The following is a 19,459-nucleotide window of genomic DNA, read 5'->3' on the forward strand; positions in this document are numbered from 1 at the left end:
TGATTCATTCCTGAGATCCCAGAAATCTTTCTTTTCCCGGTTCCTGGCGGCTCAGGCTTCCTAGTCTGGGTAGTAGTGAGGTTGGGGCGTGGGAGGGGCGGGGAGGGCGAGGCAAAGGAGGCGGGAGCCCGGCGCCGGGTGCCGGTGCGTGCCGCGCCCGCTCCTGCCGGGTGAGTCCGGGCCGGGTTTTGCGCCGTGTCCCCGGGCTTGTCTCACGGCCTCCAGCCGCCGCCGCTGCCGTGTTTACTGAGCTCGCGCGTCCTGATATCACTCCGCTGGCATGGAGGAGGAGGAGGAGGTGGAGGAGCGAGAGGAGGAGGAGGAGGCGGCGGCGGCGGCGAGCAGTTGATCATTGTGATGGTGGCAGGAGCAGCGGCGGCAGCGGCAGCCCAGCCGAGCGTTAGGGGCTGCTCTCCGCGCGGCGTTTTCCAAAGGACTTCACCGATCTACTTTTGCAGTCGCCTCGGACTGTCCATGTGTTTACTTCCCCCAGCCCGAGGATTCGATATCTAGGTTCCTGTGAAATGCAACTGAGCAGCCAAAGTACTTTGAGAACACGGGGCGGCATAAACACCAAAACTTTTTTGTGGAAGGAAAATGCAATAAGCAAGCTTGCCGTTTTCCGATGCGGTGTGGAGTGAGTGTGTGTCGCGCGTGTCCGCACTGGAGGCATATGCTTGTGTGTGTACATGGGGTGTGTTTTTCGGTACGTAGGGAGAAAATGCTTGCCAACTACCGGAAATCTCCTGGAATTTATTAGAAAATAATGGATTATAAAAAGAAGGCAGGCGAGGAGCGGATCTCCCCTTGAGTTGCAACCCGATTTGCTGCTGGCTCAGTTTGTTGTGATTCTTTTTGTTGATAGGTGTCTGATGGTATTCCGATAACACCCCCCTTTTTTTCCCCCTCCAGCTTTACAGTTTAAAAAAAGGAAACAAAAAAACCACCCCAAAATCTCTCCCCCTTTTTTTCGCCCGGTCGGGATCGCTGTTTCCATCCATGTGCTTGCGTCTCCCCCGCGTTCCACTTAAACTATTTTAATCCTTGGACCCAAGGAGGAGGCTGATAGGGGGGTGGATAAAAAAAGTTCTTCCAAAATAGTGTGCCCGGGGAGCAGGATGGGGGATTTCGCAGCCCCCGCTGCTGCCGCGAATGGCAGTAGTATTTGCATCAACAGTAGCCTGAACAGCAGCCTCGGCGGGGCCGGGATCGGTGTGAATAATACTCCCAATAGTACTCCCGCTGCTCCGAGTAGCAATCACCCCGCTGCCGGCGGCTGCGGCGGCGGCGGCGGCGGCTCCGGGGGCCCCGGCGGCAGCTCGGCGGTCGTCCCCAAGCACAGCACGGTGGTCGAGCGGCTCCGCCAGCGCATCGAGGGCTGCCGGCGGCACCACGTCAACTGCGAGAACAGGTACCAGCAGGCTCAGGTGGAGCAGCTGGAGCTGGAGCGCCGGGACACGGTGAGCCTCTATCAGCGGACCTTGGAGCAGAGGGCCAAGAAATCGGGCGCCGGCACCGGCAAGCAGCAGCACCCGAGCAAACCCCAGCAAGATGCGGAGGCTGCCTCGGCGGAGCAGAGGAACCACACGCTGATCATGGTGAGGGCGCACTGGCAGCGGGCTTGGGGTGCGCGTGGGGGGGGGGCGTGAGCTTCTTACTGGGTGTGTGAGGGTCTGTCTGATTTGCACCGTGGGTGAGGTGGGATGAAGCCGAAGGGTTAACGTCAACTTTTCCTAGGGAAAAAGCTGTCGTCGCCGCTACCTGTTAATCTGTCAGGGTTGTCAGATTTGGGGAGGAGGGGGTGGGGGGAGAAGCCAGTCACGACTGCGAGGGGCGGAGGGAGCCTCGAGGAGCGCCGGGTGAGGTGCTGGAAAAGTTTCCTCCTCCCTTTCTTAGATACAGATTTGAAAGAGAGTGAACCCCAGAGTTGAAACCTTGCTCCTCCTCTTTACCGCTCCCCTCCCCATCTCTCGCCGCGCCGCCTAGCCTCCCAGGACCCGTCCCCTTTCGCCCACCCCTCTCTGCACATCCGCCGAGTGTAGGGAGAAATTGATGCTGTCGCAGATTCTGGGCGGGCACAGGGCCCTCAACCCCTTGGGGGAAGGGGTAAGGGAGAGTCTCTCCTCCCGTCTCAAGCTCACCCCCTTTGGGCTGAGAAAGTCTGAGAGTTTTGTGAATGAACTTTGAAGTGGGTGAGAAAAGAGCGAGGCTGGCTACGCGCGCGCTCGCGGGAGCGCGCGCGGATGCGGGACGCGGGTGCGCTGCGCTCGCGGCTGGAGACCCGGGGCTAGCCCGGCAGGTGGAGCAGTCTGGAGGGTCGGGAGGGACTCGGCCCAGCAGGGGCGGGAGGCAAGAGCTACTACGCCCAGGGCTTGCGCCCAGAGTCTCCGCGGCGCCACTTGGCTTGGGGTTCTCTCCGCTCCTCTTCCTAAACTTGCTTGCACCCAGTCTTCTCCGCCTCACCCCCGCCCCGCTCCTCGCCAACTTTCCAGGCCGGCGTAAGGAGCCTGAAGGAGTGGAGGATAGCGGGGAGGTGAAAGAGGCTTAAATGGCTGGGTGGGTGGGTTCGAGGCAGGATGAGCAGCCAATGGCTTAACTTCTAAGGGAGGAAGGGGCAGTTCCCACCCCCTAACCCTGAGGGTGGAATCCTTTCTCTTATCTCCTCTCCCGGGTTCTTTGGCTTTCCTTTGGTGGTGGTGGGGGGGAGGCCGGAAGCTTGGGAAAGGTGTCTGCACCCCCTCCCCCACCGCGCTGCCCGGCTCGGGGCCGAGGGTGCGCGGGGTGGCGAGGCGGTGGGAATGCTAGCTGGAGCGCGCCCGCTCCCTGTGCACTCCGCGACTCGATCGGCCGCGCAGACACCGGCGCGGGGGGCCCTGTGTGTGTGCGGTGTGCCAACCGCGCACGTCCGGGGTCTGGGAGTCCTCGGCTCGCTGAGGGTGGTGTCAGTGGCGCCGCGGGCTTTGGCCCGGCGCTCAGTGACAAAGAGCCGGCTTGGGGGAGGGGAAGCTGCGGCGTTCGCTCCCCACCTCCCCCCGCCCCGCACGTGAAGAGGAACAATTTGTTTATCTTGGGCTTCAAGAATCCTGCCCTCCTCCCCGCTCCCGAGGCCGCCCGGCTCCTCCTCTCTCCCCTCCCTCCTGGGCAAGATGCTGCCGGGTCCCGCCGGCAGCGCCTCCCTCCTCCCCCTGCTCCTCCCCTCCCTTCCTCCTCCCCCGGCCCCTCCGGCCCGCCTTCCCCCTCCCTTTTGGAACGCGGTCGTGGGGGAGGGTGCGGGAGGCGCTTTGTCCGCCTCGCGGCCCTGCTCAGCCCAGGGCGGCCGGTGGGGAGGGGTGCTGCGCCCGCGGCCCTGCCCCCTCCGCCGCCCCCGGCCGCCTGCGCCAAGAAGGGGCCGACTCGGTTGGACGAACCACGGTCTCAGAGTCGGGGAGGGAGCTTCTCGCTTTACAAACAGGAAGCCAAAAGCCACTGACACACTGTAGCTTTTCTGATTGTACCCGGAGGCGGGGCGGGACCTGCAGCCTGGGTACCCAACGCGTACCCATTTCTCTTCCAGACCCCGCCCCGCTCCCGCTCTCAGCGGTGGAGACCCACTTTGTGAACCTGAGACTGGGATAGAATTTGAAAGGCATTTAGGATTTCAGCTTTACCCACCCTCGCCCCCTTTTCGTGTGTGTGTGTGTGTGTGTGTGTACACCCCCTGCTCACAGATTGTGTAGAAATGGGCGTTTTGCTTGAAATTCCAAAATCCCCGTCCCAGGGAATCACGACCCTAGGTGATGAGGACCGACGAGGCGCTTACCTCGCCAGCTGGGCGACTCTGGAACAAAAGCCAGTGTCGTCCCCTGTGCTGGGTCGCTTTTGACCGCTGCGAGAGCAGAAGAGTTTGCGACCACAAAGTTTTCGTGTTTGGGTTATGTTCTTACCAATAAGCTTTGGGATGGGTAGGGAGGACTCGGGGTGCGCGCGCCTCGGTTGTAAAGCATCCGCTGGTGGAAGTAAGCCCAGCGTCCTGACGTTATCTGGGAGGCGCAAGCCCAAGCCAGAGCTGCCTTTGCAAATGAAAAGATGATGCTTACTTGAATAGATGAAGACATCAGCTGTAAATTTCATAATGAATCTCAGTTCACCAAGGTGACAACAGAGACTTGAAAAATGATTGCCAGAAAATTAAAAAAAAAATTTCCCTATCAATTTTTGTGACAATAATTTAGCCTATTGACTATACTTGGCACCAAGGCACAGAATAGGATCATATTGTAGCTTCCACTGTTTCACATATGCATCTTTCACTGATACCAGTGCGAAGTATGTGTGATGAATGTTATGAAAATAAACAGCCTTAAATCTTAAGCAAAGAGTTGTGTATAAATTCTGTGTACTAAAAAAGGAAAAAGAAAAATTAACATCATCCTCTCTACAAGTTACATTTCCTTTCAAAATAATTAGTTTAAAAATTCACATCAGCCTCTGAAATGAAGACTATTTTAACTTAGCTTATGTGTGAGATAAAATCTGAAAGACAGAAGTTAGGAAGAAAATGTTGATCTTCATTTTCTTGAATTGACTCCTGAATTATAGTTGTGCTTCAGTGAGGCACAGAGCAATTAAATGTAGTTCTCAGATTGGGCTCTCCATTTGGAAAGCCCTTAAGAAAAACTATGATCAACCACAAATAATAATAAGGATGATGATAAAAATAAAGGTGAATAGGATTCTTTTCTATTTTATTGCTATTGTTTATTTTGGGGGGCCAATATGTTGAAAGTACAAAATATTGATTAATCCTCTTTCTGCCTGGCTTGGGTTAAGAAGGCAATCTAATGAGGGCTTTATATTTTTGGATTGTTTTGCTGTTTTAGACATTAACAAGCAGGGGCATGTACAACCGACTAGAAAGCAAAAAAGCAGGGTGGGTTAGGGCAAACAGGCATTCTTTGGCTCCAGGCTGTTGTATAGGGTCCTGAGTTTGTCTGGGTTCTCAACAGCACAGCTGATGGAACAGGTGGGACTTCTTAGTTTTGAAATTGCTTAACCTCAGCTAGGAGGTCCTTCTAGACAGAGAGCTGAGCTCCTACCCCAACCCCAATCACTACCACTTTGTTTATAGTGAGGGGCTTTTCCCTCCAAACACTTGTTGATGAGAACTCTTGATTTCATTTATTAAAGAATCCCAGTCACAAAGGTATCTTTTCCTAAAATAATTTTTTTTATGGAAATAAATGGAGTTGTTGTTTATTTGCTGTCCTTAGATCTGAGGTTCTGGTTAGGGTTTTTTAAAAATATTTTTTAGTTGTAGATGGACACACTACCTTTATTTATCATTATGTGGTGCTGAATATTGAACCCAGGGCCTCACACATGCTAGGCGAGCGCTCTACCACTGAGCCACAACCTCAGCCCCCCTGGTTAGAGTTTTAAACTAAAGTTCAATTAGCAAAGTTCATTTTCAAGCCCAAAGATAAATTGAATTGACAATGGGTGATCATTCAGGCATATTGAACAGCACCACAATGAAGTTTTCAAAATTTCAAAATGGTGGTCGTCTTACTCCACATGGATAAGACCCATATTGTTTTCAGGACCTTTTCACTGCACTACCATCATTATAACTTTGGGAGCATGCTTAATTTATAGAGCATTTACAGACTACATAAATCTGTGTGACCTTCGCTCTGAAGAATTTATCAAATAAAGTTCACTTGATTCTAATATATTAATGACTGGGTGTTGGAGACCACTGCACCCCTGCCAAAATGTTCTCATCCATTCCTGAAAGAGATCCAGGCAATGTCAACATATTAGCCCAGTGCTAAACCTTCTTATAAATGAATTGGGTTTGCTATTCCTGATCCTACTGAGGGTGATACTCTGGCTCTGCATCCAGGTTTCTTTGCAGGCTTGTACTATAATCTATTTCTAAATCTTTCCTATGATAACCTTTTCATTGGCTTTTCTTGTTTTGCTGCTGTTGTGGAGGATAGGACATAGCTGTAACTTAACTTCCCATAGCCCAACATAGTGTACTTTAATAAGTTTGTGGGAAACTTTTTAAACTTGGATTTCTCTGTCCTAAACATGTTCTGGTATTTTATTCTCAAGAAGCATTTTTTTTTCTTTTTTTCCTTAAGCTTTAATACGTTTAATTCTTTGATTGTGGTATACTTTCTTTTAGTCCTAGGCAGCCAGTGGTCAGAAAGTAGAAGTACAGTCAATTAATCATTAATCTTAATCTACAAACTGCTCTTCAGGCTGAGTCTTTCCCAGGGAAAGTTGCTGTGTATGTGCTCTTTCTAGACTGACTTTTTAGAGTTATAAAGTCAAACTTTAGAATCTTTTGCAAGTTTTCTGCCACCTAATATGAGAGAAATGAGCAGTTCTTGTATATGGTTCTGGTAACATTCTGTGAAAAGGATAAGGATCTTAGACCTTAAAGTCAAGTTAAAGAAAGTTATTATCTGTAGTCCTCTGTGAGACCAATAGTCAACTAAAAGAGATGTCCTGATGGGGATCATTCATTTGGATAGGAAGAAATGGAAGCCCCCCCCCATCCTTTGACCCCCCCAAACACACACACTGGTGCTGATGTCATAGAAGGGCTAGGACTCTAGTATAATAAAGCACATTGCACATTACATAGTAATTCTTGGACACAATTGAAGTACTTGTAGAAATTTATTTGTGATGAGTGTTCTGGGTTTGTTCATTAACAGTCCTGTGCCACACTCTTGAGTTTAGGATGGCTAAATTCTGTCTTTTTCCACATTAACCATCATAGAGAAGTGTAACATCAATCAATCAGACATTGAACTCCTACAAAGAAGAACATATTTAAAACTCACTCTCAAGGTGTTCATAATATCTGCCTCTTAAGTCTCTCAAATACCTTTACATTTTCACTCTGTTCCTCCAGAGCTGATTGTTGAGTTTTAGATCCTGAAGCTGCAGCTGCTGGCTTTGTTTTCCCTCCCCCCTCCTGCTGCCAACCTTTTGGTCTTTCCCCTGGTCCTTAACACTTTCACCAAAGAGTGGGAAGAAGCAATAAGAAGAGGAGAAATTTAATTTTGGTGCTTCTGGCTCTCATAACTAATGAAACAACTGGGTAAGACACTGCTTTGGATTTAGTGTGGATTTGATTTTAGACATTGTTTACCCTTCCTTAGCACAAATAATAGAGAATAGATCGGATTTTTAATTTCATTCATTCAGCCATATTGGTACACAACCCATAGTGCTTCACAGAAGTTAAAGTGTGAAGTCGTGTCCTTGCATCCTGGGCTTTGACAATGTGTATTCTTTGTAGGTTTCATTATTGTTCTAGCTAGTTTAAAGGGAATACAGACTTTTTTTTTTTATTTTTTTAAGTCAGCATAGTAATTGGGCTTCAGGCTCTTGCTCATCTATCCTATGATACTTTAAGGAAAATAATAGGCATATAATATGCTCTACATTCCTGCTGTTTCAAACTAATTTGACATAGTTATCTGGAAAAAAAAATTAAAAACAACTGATTTATACATGATTGCTGCACTGTTTTAACCCCCCACTCCCAAATTTAATTTTTTATTTAAAAATATAGCTTTTTTTTTTTTTTTTAAACAGACACACTCCAGAACTCCATTATTTAGGTTCAGGAGTTGGAAATACAGCTTTGGGACAATCAGCTATCAAGAACTGATTAATTCTCTTTTACTTAATTTTTTAAAATTTAAATCTAATAAAGTGTAAAAAAAATACAAGTTTGGATAAAATCACTCAGAAAATGGAGTTGAGGCTTCACTATTTATCAAATACTTAAATATCATAGGGTTCTACTCAGTAGATAAAAGAGGAGAACACACTTTGTTTTTATTTTATTTTGGTCTAGATGGCTATTCCATCTGATAAACTGTAGAGAGGCTTTTGAGTTCCTTTCTGCAGTTGGGAAAGAAACACAACCATTCCCTTAGGGCCACATACACACAAGCAAAGGAAACGGAAATTACTAATATGTCGCAGGTTTTCCTTGTTTGGGGTGTGTGTGTGTGTGTGTGTGTGTGTGAGAGAGAGAGAGAGAGAGAGAGAGAGAGAGAGAGAGAGAGAGAGAGAGAGACTGTTCTTGTGAGAATTTAATAAAAATCTCAAAAGGCTTGCAATGTTTGCTCTGACAGAGGAGAGTGATTCCTTAAGAACAATTTAGGCACTTCCTTTTAGTTATATAGAACCTCTCATTGGCTGGAAATGACCTTATGTTGAAGTAGAATCTTTTAAAATACTAATAACTAACATTCATCCCCTTTAGCATTGGCTTCACAACTGCAGAAAACTTCAATGACACATTTGATTCTTAACTAGCAACTTTCAGAATTTCCCTTCTAACCCCTGAGGTCCTCATCCTGCTGGGTAGAATCTGGTTGTGTCAAGTTTCACATTTACGGATGCTGCAACCCTCCATTGCATCAGCATTAACTTCTGCTTGGGAAGAGATTAGGATACCAGGATGTGTGTCCCCTTCCCTCTCCTAGCATCTTTCTCCACCTCCAGGACGTTTGTCTGCACAGGGGCTTCTTTCCTGGTCAAGGGAAAAGGCAGAAGAGCACCGAATGCATTTGTGTAGGTTCAACCTGCCTTGTGCCTGTGACTCAAAAGGATCGCGGAGCTTCACATCCTTTATTGTCTCAGTGGTGGGTTATTTTCTGTCTTTGTTAGATGCTGAAAGTAGCTCAGTGAATGAGAGTGAATCTAAAGGGCTGGTTCCCCAGTAAAGAGTTTTAAGGAGCTAACAGTAAGGGAGAAGCAAACGGAGATGCGCAGTTTGGAGGCATTGCTGTAATGGATGGCAGGGGAGATGGGTACAGGAGAGAGGATTGGTTTTGCCCATTTGTGGTAAACCATGTCCTGCTGTTTTGAGAGTTTACAGAAGAAGACTATGCTTTTAGTAGTCTATCCTAGACCTGCAGACCTCAGTGAAACTTGGATGTGAATTTTCAAGAGCTAATTGCTATATTATTTGTATAAAAAAATTGGGAAAAAATTCATGTTCCTAAGAACATGAATTTATTTATTCTCTTAAATGATTACTACTGCCATCTGAATGGAATTACTGTGAAATTCCTTTAATTCAGTGATTCGCAACTGGGAGAGATTTTGCCCCATCCCCCAACCAACAGGAACATTTGACATTTTTCTTTGTCGCAAACTTATGGGTGTTACATATATTTAATGGGTAGAAGCCAGGGATGCTGCTAAATGTCCTATAAGGTACCCACAACAAAGCACCATCTGATCGCAAATGTCAGTACTATTGCTGCTGAGAAACGCTGGTTGATAGAGGGAGCATCCCTAGAAAATTGAAAATATGGCAGAGCTTGGATTTGCACAATATGGCTTTACTCACGTTCTGAAAACATTCTTACTGCTTCAGGAGTGCAGTGAGGCAGCACTACTATGGGAGGTAGAGAGTCCTTAGTAGATAACTGTGCTGCTTTTTAGTTCTGTCTTGCTGGCCTAGGTAGGACCTTTTGCCTTTTACTTTATGAATATCAGCTCTGTCCCCTTGCCTGTCAGAAGGTGAACAGTTGTTCTTCTTTTCATCTCTGGAACAAATGTTAGGAACACACGAGTTAGTACTGTAAGAGTCTGCTGCACAAATGTTAGCTATATACATATATTTTTTTAAAATTTATTTTTTGGTACTGGGCACTTATTGTTTTCATTAACATATCTAACAAAACCACAAAAACCATTTTAGGGGGCACTTTATCACCAGCTACATCCTTAGCCCTTTTTATTTTTCATTTTAAGACAGGGTCTTACTAAGTTGTTCAGGGTCTTACTGAGTTGCTGAGGCTGGCCTTGAGCTTGCAACCCTTCTGCCTCAGTCACCTGAGTCAGCTACCTGAGTGGCTGGGATTATAGACATGGGCCATTGCACTTGGCTTGTTAAAATTACTTTCATTTCACTTTGTTGTTACTTCCCATCCAAATGCAGACTAAAAGTTGAGTGATTTGAGGCTTATTTTGCTCATACCTGAGCCAAGGTCTAAGGAATCTGCAGGGGGCAACAGTTGCTTCTGGGGCTGTATTCTAGCTACTTGGGGATTCAGTGGTGAAGGGGGCATCCTGATTCTCACTGGATGACAGCAGGGCACAGTTGCACATTGCAGATTAACTTCCTGAAATGGTATTTGTGGTTTTGTCAGACATGTTAATGGAAACAATTAATAAACTAACATTTAGGAAAAGCCTAAGGGTGCTAAATGGTTTGTATCTTCTTGCAAGCATTGCTTTCTGTAACAAAATTACAGAATTTATTTCAAGGGAGGAAATTAGGTGCCATGGTGGGGAATAAGACTGAGGTATGTTTACTAAAAGTGAGGCGAGTTATCTCCCCCGCCCCCTTAGCTCTTTCTCTCCCTTCCTTCCACCTTCCCTCCTTCCCTCCTTCCCTCCTTCCCTTCCCTTCCCTCCCCTCCCCTCCCCCCCCCTCCCCTGCCCTCCCCTGGTAACACCTGCTCATGTCTTGACATTAGCTGTTAGAAAAATTACACCAGGAGGACTGCATTTAGGAAGGAGCAAGCAGGAGCATTGGGAGGGGGGACCTACCTGGGGGTGTTTAGTCTGACCGAGGGGGTGATAGGATTGCTTCCTTAAAATATATGAAGGGCTGCCGCATGTGAAGAAAGGATTAGATGTGCTCTTCATGGCCTCAAGGGGATAAATTTAGGATCAGAGGTTGGTGGTTATTAGGAGCCAGGTTTCAGTATAATATATATTTTAAAAACCAATTTTATGAAAATTAAAGCTGCTCAAAGATGGAATGGGCTATCTCTGTGAGTGGCAGTGTCCCAGCGATAGCTGTTCAATTGGCTGGGATGTTGGAGAAGGAGAAAGATAGGGACTTTATTTCTTTATTCATTTTTTCATCTTTATGACTCCAAAAGAACCTACCTGAACATAGGAGGCACTCTAAGTATCTGTTGAGTCAATTACTAAGTGAAAGTAAACAAAATAAGAAGTGACTTAATTCCTTCCCTCACGATGTTCCCCTTCTTAGAAGTTACTGTGGGTTAGGGTCTTGTTCTCCTGACCATCTTCTGTTTACATGTATTTTATATATTGCACATAACTGCACATTAGTTTTTTTCTATAGAAATTGAATCATGTATATTGTTTTAAGATATATTTCCCCCCCCCAATTAATGTATTTTATTTATTTATTTTTGTCTGGTGCTGGAGATCAAAAAGGCCTTGAGCAGACATTCTACTGCTGAGCTGAATCTCCTGCCCTCCATTTTATATATTTTAGATATTTGCCCCAATTGGAACATATAGATTCTTTTCTATTTTCTTTTTTGTACTGGGGATTGAACCCAGGGGTATTTAACCACTGTGCCACATCTCCTGCCCTTTTAATTTTGAGACAAGGTTACGCTAAGTTGCTTAGGGTTTCACTGAATTGCTGAGGCTAGCCTCCAATTTGTGATCCTTCTGCCTCAGCCTCTGGAGCTACTGGGATTACAGGGATGTGCCACCACACCCAGCTAGATTTTTACTCATTCTTTTTAACAGCCCACTTAGCACTGCATACTGTGAAAGTTCTGTAATTAATTGCATGATCCCCTATTGATAAACACTGTTAGCCTCCCCTTTTTTGTTACTCCAGTGTTGCAACATCCTTATCCATACATCTCTTGAACATACATGCCAATTTCTGCAGTGCAGATGTAGGGTTCTTTCTATATATTTAATATGTATAAACAGAAAGAGGATGGCACAAATGTATCTTAATCTAATATGGTTAAATATGGCACCTGACCCTTATCACAGCCCATTTTAGGGCAGATGATAATTGTGTCTCCTTAAAAATGTGGCTTAAAAAAAAGTATCAACTTAGTAACTACCTTAGTCTTTGCACAGAACTTTTAGAGGCTGTGTATCTAGCCAGTAACATGGTATAGAAATGATGGTCCTTCTTTTCAGCTGGACCTAAAGAGGAGGCTGAAGTAGAAGGCTGATTAACAGCTGCTGCTCACTCTGTCAAAGTGGGGAACTCACCTCCTTGCATAAGTTTGTAGGTCTCTGTTCCTGTCTTCAGCGTGGTGGTTCACAGGCCTGATTGTGTGGCTTTATTATTCGTAAGATGCGCTTCAACTCACGATGCAATACCTGGGGGTGTCCATGGGTGCATAGTTGAGTGGTCCTACAGGTCTCGGGTCTTGAAGTTGCCACTTCCTGCAGGTTAAATTACCCTGACTAATCCAGTCATCTGTGAAACATGGTAATAATAACTTGCTGACCAGGCCAACTGTAGAAAATGCATCCAAATGGACTTGCCTGACAGTGGCCTTACAGCGTTTGTTTAGACAGTGAGAAGTCCTAGCAGTGTCGATTATTCGCAGGTGTTGAAGTGGGCCCACGAGGGCCCATCCTCAGAGTTCCTGTTATTTGATTTCCTCTGGCATCGCAGCTTCCTTGGGTGGAGACACACAAGTCTGTATTTTTACAGTAGCTGGAGCAGTCTGGCTCCAGCATCCAGTTCTTGGTTACTACATTATTCTGCCCTCTCTTGACTGCAGTGGTCTTTCTTGGAAAGGTCACCTGAGTGTCTCAATTTTCTAAACAGCCACGTTCTCCCAAGGAACAGTCCTCACCTGCTCAGCTTGTCTTTGGGGCATTAGGTCAGTCTGAACAGGAGCCCAAAGTAAGGTACATGGTTGTTATGGTTTGGATGGGAGGTGTCCCCCAAAAAGCTCACGTGTTGGACCATGCAAGAAGGTCCAGAGGAGAGGTGATTGGGTTGTGAGTGCCTTAACTCAATCAGCGAATTAATCCCGCTGATGGGATTAACTGAGTGATAATTGAAGGCAGGTGGGCTGTGGCTGGTGGAGGTGGGGCATTGGGGGTGGCTTTGGGGTATATATTTGATTCTGGCAAGTGGAGTCTGTCTCTCTGCTTGGTCATGTGAGCTGCTTCCCTCTGCCACACTCTTCCACCATGATATTCAGCCTCACCTCAAGCCCAGAGGAATGGAACCAGCCTTCCATGGACTAAGACCTCTGAAACCCTGAGTGCTCAAATAAACTTTTCCTCTTCTACAATTGTTCTGGCTGGGTCTTTTAGTCACAGCAGTGAAGTAGCTGACTAAAACTGGTGGTGGTGGCCCTTGCTAGCTGCCTTTGCTGTCTCCTGGCCTCACATACCTCTGGCCTTGTGTGTACCGCCTTTCCCCCTCGCTACTACCCAGGTTCACTTTTGTCACAGTGAGAGTAGCCCCTGGAAGCTTAAGCAAGGTGTAGGTGACAGTGAGATGAACCAGGGAAATAGATTAAGGGTAGGAAAGTGGGAGATGGGGGCCTACAGTTACACTTCCTCTGATTCCAAAAAAATTAGGCACCGTGCTTTCATTTATGCTGATTAGCCACTTAGGGTCACTTAGCAGTCACACAGCATCTTAGAAAAACCTTTGGCCAACCAAGGAAACTCAGCTGATGTGCTCAGTGCAGGCTTTAGGGAAGGCTTCATCCTAAACACAGCTAGATTTCTTCTGTTTCCAAGGCTTAAATCAGCAAGATTGGTTGAACACAGAAAATAGGAAACTTCTCCCCTTAGCTGAACCTAGTCCATCTCATATTATAAACTAAGAGATTCTTAAAGGTGCTTCTCTGGTCATGTGTCAGAATTCCAGTCTTTGGATTTTCCTGGTCTGTTACCTTCTCTGTTGTCCTTCCTAGGAGTGCCATGCCACCTTTATGGGTGTTTGCTACTGATTTTTCTGGGCTCTCTCTCTTGCTCTAGAATATTTTCTTTTAAGGATAAATTTCACCTACATACAAGGTAGATAAATATCTTGCATTTTGCATGAAGTTTAACCCTTACCTTTATGTTGAAATGTTTTGAGTCCTAGTTAGCTCATTGCTACCTGATTATAATATTAGATAAAAACTTCTCCACAGGCTATTGAGATTTGCTGTGATTAACATCTAATTTTTAATTCCTTTGGGAAATGTTTTACCATATTTCTTTGAAAGAGTCCAGAGATCATTTGAAATAGGTAATAAAATGGAAGCAAATTTTACCTTGTTACAGGTAAATTTTACCTTATTTAATATATATATATATATATCTTAGAAAAAGTAGATATTTCAAACCTGTTTTTGTTTTTGTTTTTAAAGAAAAATGTGAAAATTCCAGGCAAATCTTGACAGGACAGCCATGAAGACAGTTCAATAACTGTGGGTATGAATTCATAAACAGGAATATCTAGGGGTTAATGTTAACATTTATGCCAAGACATTTGACTTATGTCCAAGTTCAATAGAATTTTCTGGAGAGTAAGTAAAAGAAATGAAGAAATTATTTTAATGGTTTATTCTTGAGTTTGAGCTTCAGAATATCTAAGTGGTAATAAAGCTGGAGTTGCTAGTGGGTTTGGGGGGAGTGACATTCCCCTCCCCAGTTCCATCTTCTGTTCCTGGCTCCTGTCACTTTCAGTGCCAGTGCACTATGGTAGGTGCACCCTCTCTCCATGGTAACCGTGTGGCTGTAGTAGTGGCAGCAGGGCACCTCAGGGACGGTGACATTCACTATTCACATCCTGCAGTAACCCTTTACCCAGAGATTCTCTGGTGTTTGGTAAACAGAGGTGGTTTATATGAAGAAACAGCTTTCTCAGTTTAAAAGTTGTTATGGCTAAATGGTTGAAAATGGATTTTGGAGTTTAACTAGGAATTCCTAAATAGTGCACAGCTGCTATTGAATTTTTAAAAACACGTTCATTTTCTTTAGTGAAGCATGGAAACAATGATTTCAGATTTGGATTTCATGCTGCCTGATTCTCAAAACCTATTGAAAGAATATTTGAAAAAGTTGTGTGTCATGATGCTACATAACCACACTCAAAAATAGTTTGGGCAAGTTGTATTTGTTAGAGTGGAAATGTCTGTAGGTTGCAACAAACTGGAGACAGGGAAAGGTGATTTAGGGGGTGACAAAGTGTGACAAACTGGTACTTTGGGGATCAGGGATAGGTGGGATCCAATCTATTGAAATTCATGTCATATTGCTTTTTTGATATTTGATCCTTCTGTATTTGATTCTTAGAGTTAAAGGACTGATATGAATCATTCAGGGCCTTTTATTAACTTTTAAATTTGTGGTTGAGATTGGAATTGGGACACTTGGGACTGTGGAACAATAGTTTCAAGCAGGGGAGTTTAATGATGGTGTGTGCTTGTGAGAGTCCTGGCTTTGTTCCCTGTGAGGCCCAGGGTGTTTGTGTTACTGGTTTGGTCGGCTTTGTGTTTATCTGTGGTCTGGAATGTCAAAGGATTGCAAACCTGAGAACTTTGCTTCCCTCTTTAACCTAAAGTGATGGTGTAGGAGTGTCTGGTATTGTCCTGGGTGGGAACCTCCTTATATGGAAGAGGAGAGGGGATTGGCTGGCTTCGGCATTCTCCTCTGGTTTTTCTGATGCCATCTTCGTTACTCTTATTAACAGAGACAGTGGATACTTTGAATAATTACTTATGTCTGTCTTTACCTTCACAGTGGAGTGCACATTTCGCTTGTTTTTTTTTCCCCCAACTTTTTGTAATATATGTGCTTATGATACGTTGAAGAGCAATAAATTTGAGGAGAGAGATAATTAGCTTTGACAGACTTGCAGAAATGAGACTGTAAGAAGGAGAAGCAAGAGCATTGCTTCAGAAAAGGATTTGGTTACCAGCTTGAGGAAAATTATCCAGATAAGAACTTCTTCAGTGTTAAAATTCACAACCATAGGGGTAGCTCAGGGTTATGAGAGGAAGAGGCTACTTTTGTGATTTTAAAAAACAAAAAATTGTCTGTCGTTTAAAGAAATCTTTTTAATTTTAAAAATAGAAAATTTAAATGGAGAAATTCAAGATACTCAGTAATAATTTTGGGAGGAAGAAATAGCAACCCAGCTGCTGGGGTTAAAACTCCCTAGGTTGTTCACCAGGCCCTGGACATTAACTAACCTCTCTCAGCATAAGTGTGTCGTTTTGGAGGAACCTTTGTTTGGTAGCTACCTTACCTTAAAAAATAGTTTTCCTTTCACTTTGCTGGCTCATGCAGTTGGGGAAGTGACCTTCAGGAAATATGACTTAGCCAGGCACAGTGGCACAGGCCTGTAAACCCAGCAACTCAGGAGTCTGAGGCAGGAGGATTGCAAGTTCAAGTCCAGCCTGGACACCTTAGCAAGTCTGTCTCAAATTAAAAAATAAAAAGGGCTGGAGGTATAGCTTAGTGGTAGAGAACCCCTGACTTCAATCCCCAGTACTTCCAAAAAAGAAAAAAAGAACAAAAAAGAAGAAAAAAGACTCATTCTGCTCCAATTTGATTTAGCTGTTCATCCTGCATCTCCCAAATTGGGGATACTTTGCAAAGGGTCAACAGTCTCAATGCCTATAAAGAAAGAGATTAATGATGGGGTGTGTTGCCTTACTATTGTTTATAAATTTTTATTTTCTGCATTAATAAGAGAATTTATAGATTGACAGATAATTGATTAACACAGAAAGTGGGTAGGGATAAAATGGATGTCATCTAAGGTTAGCCAGGGTCCAGGATCATCTAAGGTTCCTAAGGCTCTTTCTCCCTGGGCCAAACATGCTCTCATCTGCAATGGAGGTCATGATGACACAGAGAAAAGGGGATGGGTGGGGGCAGAACTATCTACAACATTCTGGGAGATATTGGCTTATTTCTCATAAGAGAGAAAAGGGGAGGCTTTTTAGGGGAATTTCACTGAGAAAGGAAATGTTTAGACAGATCACAGTCAAGTCTAGGGAACGAGTTACCTTTGCTAACCTCAGCTCTCAGCAGCAGGGTCTCTAAGCATTGACTAGAGAATTGCTGGAAGAGGGTTTGGGGCTCCCAGGGAAGAATGGGGGAGCCCAAAGGTTTGGATTTCGCTATAAATTGAACCCAGTGTCACCAGGGATCAGAGTGAGGAGCCTTTCAAATGTCCAGCTTTTCTTCTCTCCACACCAGGAGCCGCCTCTGTTCCCTGCACCCCCGTGCCTGAGTCTTTTGTTCCATGAATAAATATTATGTGGTTTGGTGCTCATTACTCTTTGATATGAAAAAAGGCAATTCATTAGGTTGAGGGAGGAGGGGGAGGGAGATACCATTTTTCACCGGGTGCATCAAGCGCGGTTCCACTGATTTGAATTCCCAGAAAAGTAATAAAACAGTGAAAATAATGATAAGCAGGCTCCTGGGCTGACAGCTGTGCAGCACACGGGACACTGAAGACAGGCCCCGGTGTTGCAGCAGGACAATATTGCGGAGCATATGGTGCCTGGGCGAGCCAGTTGTTGAACTCGGTGACCGGCTTTTGTTTGGGGAACTCTCCCAGCGCTGGGTCTTGGTAGCTCTCAGAGCTTGCTATGGGGGCAAGCGTGCTCTTGGCTGTGTGCCAGCCCTGCTGCCTGCTGGCTGGCTCAGGCCAGGCGGAAAAGCTCGTGTTTGGAGAGCACTCACTCCTCCTTACTTTGGTCACTCATCAAGTCATTTGTTCAACAAGTAGACATTGGGACCTTTTCCCACAGTGGCCCAGTGGCTCCATGGCAAAGACAATTTTCGACAGGAATGCCAATTATCAGATGCTTCGATTCCCTGATGCTCCAGACTTCTAAGAGTGAAAGTTGTTTTGTTTTATTTTTAGTGCTTTTCAAAGCACTTTGCCCGTTACCTCTTCATTCTTAAAGTCTCGCATAACTAGAATTGGCAAGTATGTTGGGGCCAGGTTACTGCTAGAAAGGAGAGAGTCCCTGTCTATCTAGTTTTTATAAGGCAGGGCTAAAATAGGCCCTTTGCTTAGCATGGGTCTATTTTCTGAATGTGCGAAGCCAGCATGTGTGTGTGCATAAAAAGGCTAATTAACTCCACTTTCCTGGGAAGGGTCTCCTGGGCTGCCCTGTGGTGTGTTCCACGTGGGCCAGAGTCTCTCTGCCATCTTGAATGCTCCATGGCTTCAACCTGTCTGTGGTTATGGCCATCCATTCTGATTCCTTTTCTTTTGGCTCCAGAATGCGGAGGGTGATCTTGAAGGGCTCCATGGTCATGGGGGAGGTTTCTTGGAACACAGCAGAAGGTGAGGCTCAGAGAGAATCAGACTTCATGAGGAGGGGCCAGAGCCTGTGCTATTGTGCTCCGTGCATGAGAATATTTTTATTTCAGCAAGTGGTATTCACATATTCTGATGGCAGATCACCAAATGTCACCATATTCTTGATCTCTGAGACTTTTTTTTTTTTGGCAGAACACCTATGAAGGTTGGTTGGGTTATGGTGTTGAGACGAGTGGATTTCTTTTTCTCATGAACAAATGTCATTACAAGGCCAAATCTCCCCCCGCCCCACACACACATATACATATGTATGTATTTGTGATGCTCTAATCACTAATCAGAGATTATGTTTTAATGCCAGGCTGCTAGGGACACTGATTTTTTTTACATTTTTGATCACTGGCCATAAACAATTGTGTTTAAGCGGAGGAGACTAGGTCTGTTGATAAATCTGCTGCAAGTGGATGCTGACATTCAGGAGTTGGGGATTTGATGCCTTTGTCCTGGGAGTGATTCAGAGCTTTCTGATATGTGACCAGGGTCCTGTCTCCTGGTGACTTGCCAGTTTGGTTGCTCCCAGAGTGTGTTCACAGGAGTCAAAGTCAGGGGACGAGTGTTTCTTGTTTATTGCTTTCCCCACGACTCCTAAGTTAGGGGACCAATCTCAGGAAGCAAGAAAACGATGGAGGAGAAAGGCAGACTCTTGGCTTTTCCTTACTCTTGCCCTGAGCACTGTGGAGCCAACCACAGCTACTTGCAAAGGTTTCCCTACAGTTATCACAACCTCCCTGGAGTGGAGAGATGATAGAGATGGTGGAAGGTATGAATGGGAAAGAAGCAAGACAGCTGGAAGGGACAGCTGGAGGAAAGCGGGAAAGGAGAGGATATGAAAAGGTAGGACATTTTTGGATGTTAAGAACGGATAACAGTCTGTATTCCCAGCTACTCAGGAGGCTGAGATAGAAGGATTGCTAGTTGGAGGCCAGCCTCGGCAATTCAGCAAGACCCTGTCTCAAAATTCAGAAAAGGGGGCTGAGGGTGTATGTAGCTCAGTGATAGAGGGCTTGCCTGGCATATGAGAGGCCCTAGGTTCAAACCCTGGCAGTATGTATGTATGTGTATACACACACACATACACACACACACATAGTGGCAATTCAGATAGGTGAAGTATTCTTGTTTCCATCTAAATAAATTTGCAAATACATTTAATATTTGCAAAATAATATTAGATATTCTAATTATGCAGCTTGTTTATGGGACAAGAGGAGCTACAGTGAGACCTGACTCACCAGGTCCCAATGGGTGGCAAAGTCAAAGTACTAACGGGTTTTTGAATGTTTTACCCTTGGTACAGCTTTTCCAGTTTCGGATGAAGAAATCAGA

General features: G+C 45.3%; 1 protein-coding gene across 1 annotated transcript in view; it reads left to right on the forward strand.

Annotated features, from left to right (window-relative positions):
* The first annotated feature begins 253 nt into the window (after positions 1-253).
* The window catches only part of Maml3 (mastermind like transcriptional coactivator 3), a 390,401-nt gene continuing 371,195 nt past the window's right edge, over positions 254-19,459 (forward strand). The window contains exon 1 of the mRNA XM_046459549.2: positions 254-1,598. Coding sequence (XP_046315505.1) covers positions 1,119-1,598 — 480 coding nt within the window. The 5' untranslated portion in view covers positions 254-1,118. The remainder of the gene's footprint in view (positions 1,599-19,459) is intronic.

This window comes from Marmota monax, unplaced genomic scaffold (genome assembly GCF_021218885.2).
Source record: "Marmota monax isolate L192 unplaced genomic scaffold, Marmota_monax_Labrador192_F-V1.1 WCK01_AAM20220418_F8-fsc00039, whole genome shotgun sequence".
In the NCBI taxonomy this organism is placed as follows: domain Eukaryota; kingdom Metazoa; phylum Chordata; class Mammalia; order Rodentia; family Sciuridae; genus Marmota; species Marmota monax.